Here is a 7,091-nt window from a genome sequence, read left to right on the forward strand (position 1 = left end):
TATAAAACCAGATGAAACTAATCAGTTAGTAAAACTTGAAGCCTGTCTAAAAGACATAAAGGCCTGGATGACCAAAAACGTCCTGCTTCTAAATTCAGACAAAACAGAAGTTCTTGTACTTGGTCCTAAACACCTCAGAAACTCTTTCTGTAATCAATTAGTTACTCTAGATGACGTTGTCTTGGCCTCCAGCAAAACTGTGAGGAACCTTGGAGTCATCTTTGATGAGGATTTGTCCTTTAGACACCATATAAAGCAAATCTCCAGAACTGCCTTCTTTCATCTACGTAATATTAATAAAATCAGGAAAATCCTTCCTCAGCGTGACGCAGAAAAACTCATTCATGCATTTGTTACTTCTAGACTAGATTATTGTAATTCCTTGTTGTTGGGATGTCCAAATTACTCATTAAAAACCTGCAGCTGATCCAAAATGCTGCAGCAAGAGTACTGACGGGATTTAGCAAGAGAGATCATATTTCTCCAGTTTTATCTTCTCTTCACTGGCTTCCTGTGAAATCAAGAATAGAGTTTAAAATTCTCTTGATGACTTACAAAGCTCTACATGACCAGGCTCCATCATATCTTAGAGATCTTATAGAACCATATAATAAGAAAAAATTTCCCCTCGGCGATTAATAAAGTATATACCTACCTACCTACCTATAATCCTAGCAGAGCACTTCTCTCTCAGTACGCTGGTCTACTTGTGGTTCCTAGAGTTTCCAGAAGTAGAATGGGAGGCGGAGCTTCAGTTTTCAGGCTCCTCCCCTGTGGAACCAGCTCCCAGTTTGTGTTGGAGGGGCAGAAACCCTCTCTAGCTTTAAGATTAGACTCAAAACGTTCCTTCTTGATAAAGCCTATAGTTAGGGCTGGCTCAGGTAGACCTGAACCAACCCTTAGTTATGCTGTTATAGGCCGAGGCTGCTGGAGGACCTCGTTACATGCTGATCTTCTTTTCTTTCCTCCTACTCTTTAACTGACTCATACCTCACCATCTTCTTCTCTCCCATAGTTTCTTCTTATTATCTGTTGTCTCCATTCAGTTCCTTCACTCGCGTAGTTTCTCTTCTTTCTTTTCCAGATGTCCCGTCATGGAGCTGCATGTCTCTGCTCTGCGCTTGTCGTCTCCACCAACAGTTCTTCTCTTCTATCTCTATGCTGTCCTTTTCTCTCTCTGCTCTCCTCTCACCCCAACCGGTGGAGACAGATGGCCGCCCACCTCTGATCCTGGTTCTGATAACAGATGCTCCGCCCACCTCTGATCCTGGTTCTGTTAACAGATGCTCCGCCCACCTCTGATCCTGGTTCTGTTAACAGATGCTCCTTCCACCTCTGAGTCTGGTTCTGTTGGAGGTTTCTTCCTGTCAAGAGGGAGTTTTTCCTACCCTCTGTTGGAGGTTTTTCTCCCTTAAAGAGGAGTTTAATGTGTTAAGTGCCATAAAATAACCTCTGTTGTGATTTGGCGGTATATAAATAAAATTGAATTGAATTGAATTTAAATACAGATATTTGCACCTGATTTCAATGACGTAATTACTCAGTAAATCACCTGCAAAATGGGTGCAAAAAAAAAAAAGAGCAAACTTTTGGAAGGAACACGTAATTTAGTACCTTTATTTGAGATCTTAGTAAATCAGACGCCGTGCGTTCAGGAAGAGCTGCAGCTTCCTCACACGCTTTTAATTTGAAAATCGTTTGTGACTAATCCCACAGACAGACACACACACACACACACACACACACACACACACACACACACACACACACGAGTTTATAATACAATTGTTTTAATGTTTCATATGTCAAATGTCACAGCAGTAATAACTATTCTCTAAAAATGGACACAATAAAACAAATTCACATTTTAAAGTAATAATCGAATTGCATTGATAAGAATGCATCTTTACAACACCAACTGTTACAGCTCCGCTGTCGAAGCTTGAATATATTCATACATTCAGTTCATGAATGTATTAGAAATTCTACAATGAGCACGTTCACACTGCTGGCAGACGCCGTCACAGTCCATCGAAGACACAAACAAACAAGAGTCGAGGATTCAGAGAAGCAACAGAGGATCTTTACAGTGTCACCATGACAACAGGGGCTCAATGACCTAACAGCTGTTACATGGTAAATTACATCTTTGAAAAGTTTGTCAGTATTTGGATTCACGATGCACTTTTTTGTCAAATGTCAAGAATTAAGAAAAAAAACCCTCTTTTTTTCATTGAATTTAAAGCAGTTGAACTAATTTCAAACACAACTTAGGCCACACCCACCTCACCAACCCCTTCACTTCAAATAAACAACAGTAATGATTCCCATTTGTCAGCTGCCACATGCATCCAAAGAACAAAAGGACACATAAAACGAATCAAAGCACACGGCTGCATACTCAGATCACATGTTTTACATTCCTGTCGTTTCCCAACATATAACATGAACAACACTTGGACCTGAAAGAAAAGAAACCTCAGATGAGTCCACTGTTGGTACCTCAGTGTTTGAATTGGAAGGAGATCTTCTTTATACTCATTGGGATTTGATTTGCAGACTCACAGCTCATCAGTGTACCGCTGCTGAAATAATCGACTTTTAAAATGAAAATCCAGAAACTGTAAATTGGATTAGAATTATGACGACATGATAAACAAAAGCTGCATCAAATGAAAATCAGCTGCAGATAATTGATGCTGAGTCAATGCACAATTTAACTAACCAGGAGACGGTTCTGCTGGTAGCTACAACATGAATCAACAAAAATCACTTCACAGCTGATTTCCCACCAACTATTTAATCCAAGAAACAAGATGGCGATTCACAGCTGATCTTAATGAGCTGCAGATATTAATTTGATCTGCTTGGAAGTTAAACAAGGAAAATCTCCTTTATAAGATATTTTTCCAACAGACATTTTGTCTGGTCGTAGTAGAAGTGCAGGTGAAATGATAACAGTGCATGTGACTCATTTTCATATCCAACGAGCTCAAAACACTTGCTGTGAAAACACAAGTGTTGTCTGGAAGATAAACCGAGTTTTACAGTCATAACAAATTCTGAATGAAATAAAATCACACACACATCTGGCTTTAACAGCGAGTGAAAACGGGTCTGCTGGAACGGAGGCGGCAGATTTCTCATTTTGTTTGATGTGGTTTGTGGATGTTTCTGAGCAGCAGAATATTGGTGGATGTGTGAATGTCCTGGAGCTGCAGATCATCTCTGTAGTTCTACCTGATTCTCTGAAGGGAGGTTTTTACACTAAAATGAACAAATGTCTGCGTGATGTCTGTGAACTTTGACCCCATCAGATGATGTAAAAGGATGTTCCCTCTAATATTCAGACGTTTCTTTCCTTTCTGTCTCGGGAGTTCGTGACCAGTCTCACATTTCAACAGGAACATTTAGTCCTCCTCTTCCTCCTCATCACCTCCAAATGACAACAGGCTGTTATTTTTTACTTTCTTTCCAGACTTCACCTCCTTCCTCTCGTCCTCCTTCTCACCTTCATCGCTCTTCTTCTTGCCTTCATCGCTCTTCTTCTTGCCTTCATCGCTCTTCTTTTTTTTGCTGGAGCTGGCCGTGATGCCCTGGAACTTCTCAGAGGAGGAGCGCTTGGCTGGCTTCTTGAACAGGATTTTACCGTCAGGAGTTCCTTCATCATCTGTGGACAAGATGGAAGTGTGTGTGTGTGTGTGTGTGTGTGTGTGTGTGTGTGTGTGTGTGTGTGTGTGTGTGTGTGTGTGTGTGTGTGTGTGTGTGTGTGTGTTAGTTTCGACAAAGGCTTTCATGTTAAATATAACAGAATCCTTCCATTATGTGGCGTCCTTCATGTCAGGTGACCATCTCACCTTTCTCTGCACCTCCTCCACACAACTCCTCCTTGATTTTCTTCACCTCCTCTGCTGTCAGGTCTCCACCTTTCATGACCACAACTTGAGGTAACTCATCCTCTCGATCGCTGTCGCTGTCGTCATCCAGCGTCGGCATCTCCTGCTGAGAGGGAGGACAGGATTTTTATTTATCATTTATTTCACTTTGAAAGAAAGAAGTGTTTATTGGTTTCAATGAGACTTTTTCAACTGTCACTAAATCCCATTACAGCGTCACATGCACCTGAGACTTTTCATCACTCATCATTGTTGGAGAATAAACATTATTATGTGCCCAGAGAGCCACTATGAGAGCGGCAGAAAGGAAATGGAAAAAAATCTAACCACCCTGACGACCTGCTCACCTATCAATCTCTCCTCTTTCTCTGCCTCTGCAGCCAAAAGCTCCTTCTACCAAACCAGAATTCAATCCTCATTTTCCAACCCCAAAAAGCTATTCTCCATCTTCTCCAACTTCTCCAACTTCCTTGACCCCGCCTCCTCCCTCCATCCTTCCACCAAGCCACTTTGTCAATTACTTTACTACTTTACTAAAAAGATAGATGACATACACTCCTCATTTTATAATCCATCTTCTATAACTACATGTCCATCATCTTCATCCCCTTCACTTTCCTCTTTCACCCCCACCGTCTCCCAATCAAGTTGTTACCTTGGTAACCTCCACCCCCCCCCAACCACCTGGCCCCCCTCCCCATCCCATCTCACATTCTCCAGTCTATTGCTCCAGACCTTCTTCCTTTTCTCTCCATCTCATGAACACTTCTCTGTCAACGGTCTGTTTCCTGAACTCTCTGAAGGAGAGAGTGAACCCTCTCCTGAAGAAAACCCCCCTCAACCCGTCTGAAGTAAACAACTACAGACCGTCTCTCTTCTTTCCTTTCTTTCTAAATCTCTGGAGCGAGCTATCTTTGACCAACTCTCCTCCTATCTCCACCATAATAACCTTCTTGACCACCAGTCTGGTTTCAACAGACCACTCAACAGAGACGGTCCTCCTTCTGTCTCTGAGCAGCTTCACACTGCTAGAGCAGCCTCTCTGTCCTCTGTCCTGATCCTTCTAGACCTTCTGCTGCATTGGACACAGTGAACCACCAGATCCTTCTTTCCTCCTTCAGGACCTCGGTGTCTCAGGCTCTGCTCTCTCCCTGTTCTCATCCTACCTCAACGACCTCACCTACCGGGTAACTTGGAAAGGATCTGTGTCTGAACCTTGTCCTCTGACTACTGGTGTCCCTCAAGGCTCCGTCCCGGGTCCCCTCCTCTTCTCTCTGTACACCGACTCTCTCGGCTCTGTCGTTCACTCGCATGTCTTTTCCTACCACAGCTATGCTGATGACACCCAACTGATCCTCTCTTTTCCCCGAACTGAAACACAGGTAGCAGCATGAATCTCTGCCTGTCTGACTGACATCTCTCAGTGGATGTCCTCACACCACCTGGAAATTAACCTCCACAAGACCGAACTGCTCTTCCTTCCAGGGAAAGACTGTCCCACCCTCGACCTGACTACTACCTTCAACAACTCTGTTATCCCGACCCTGACTGATAAGAACCTCGGAGACACTCGACAGTCAACTCTCTCTTACTGCCAACATCACTGCAACAACACGTTCCTGTAGATACATGCTGCACAACATCAGGAGAATACGTCCTCTTCTCACTCAGAAGGAGGTGCTGGTTCTGGTCCAGGTTCTGGTCATCTCACATCTAGACTACTGTAACTCCCTCCTGGCAGGTCTACCTGTTAGTACCATCTGACCTCTGCACCTCATCCAGAATGCAGCAGCTCGACTGACCTTTAACCTCCTAAATTCACTCACACGACTCCGCTCCTCCTCCTCCTCTACATCCAGGACATGGTCAAACCTTACATCCCAGCCCGTTCACTCCGCTCTGCTTCTACCAATCAGGTTGATGCTCCTCACTGAGCTAAACACTCTGCAAAATCAAGACTGTTTGCTGTCCTGGCTCCTAAATGGTAGAATGAGCAATACAAGGTGTATTACATATGTTTATCATAAACAACGTGTATTACATGTATTTATCATAAACAAGGGTGTATTACATATGTTTATCATAAACCAGGTGTACTACATATGTTTATCATAAACGAGGTGTATCACATGTTTATCATAAACCAGGTGTATTACATGTTTATCATAAACCAGGTGTACTACATGTTTATCATAAACAAGGTGTACTACATATGTTTATCATAAACGAGGTGTATTACATGTTTATCGTAAACCAGGTGTATTACATATGTTCATCATAAACCAGGTGTATTACATGTTTATCATAAACCAGGTGTACTACATATGTTTATCATAAACCAGGTGTATTACATGTTTATCATAAACCAGGTGTACTACATATGTTTATCATAAACCAGGTGTATTACATGTTTATCATAAACCAGGTGTACTACATGTTTATCATAAACAAGGTGTACTACATATGTTTATCATAAACCAGGTGTATTACATGTTTATCATAAACCAGGTGTACTACATATGTTTATCATAAACCAGGTGTATTACATGTTTATCATAAACCAGGTGTACTACATGTTTATCATAAACAAGGTGTACTACATATGTTTATCATAAACCAGGTGTATTACATATGTTTATCATAAACCAGGTGTATTACATGTTTATCATAAACCAGGTGTACTACATATGTTTATCATAAACCAGGTGTATTACATGTTTATCATAAACCAGGTGTACTACATATGTTTATCATAAACGAGGTGTATTACATGTTTATCATAAACAAGGTGTATTACATGTTTATCATAAACAAGGTGTACTACATATGTTTATCATAAACAAGGTGTACTACATATGTTTATCATAAACGAGGTGTATTACATGTTTATCATAAAGAAGGTGTATTACATGTTTATCATAAACCAGGTGTACTACATATGTTTATCATAAACGAGGTGTATTACATGTTTATCATAAAGAAGGTGTATTACATGTTTATCATAAACAAGGTGTACTACATATGTTTATCATAAACGAGGTGTATTACATGTTTATCATAAACCAGGTGTACTACATGTTTATCATAAACAAGGTGTATTACATGTTTATCATAAACAAGGTGTACTACATATGTTTATCATAAACAAGGTGTACTACATATGTTTATCATAAACCAGGTGTATTACATGTTTAT

At 41.1% G+C, this 7,091-nt stretch overlaps 1 protein-coding gene across 1 annotated transcript; it reads right to left on the reverse strand.

The window, feature by feature from the left end:
* Positions 1-1,773: 1,773 nt before the first annotated feature.
* kiaa1143 (KIAA1143 ortholog) lies at positions 1,774-4,008 on the reverse strand (the record flags this gene model as incomplete). The annotated part of the gene is made up of 2 exons (XM_069688830.1): positions 1,774-3,670; positions 3,858-4,008. Coding segments are annotated over 2 exons (411 nt in total), but the record flags the coding sequence as incomplete, so codon positions are not given.
* Positions 4,009-7,091: the final 3,083 nt, after the last annotated feature.

This window comes from Brachyistius frenatus, unplaced genomic scaffold, assembly GCF_029030835.1.
Source record: "Brachyistius frenatus isolate BFR_SWC_R1_liver_20210118 unplaced genomic scaffold, ASM2903083v1 Contig_842, whole genome shotgun sequence".
Taxonomy (NCBI): Eukaryota; Metazoa; Chordata; class Actinopteri; family Embiotocidae; genus Brachyistius; species Brachyistius frenatus.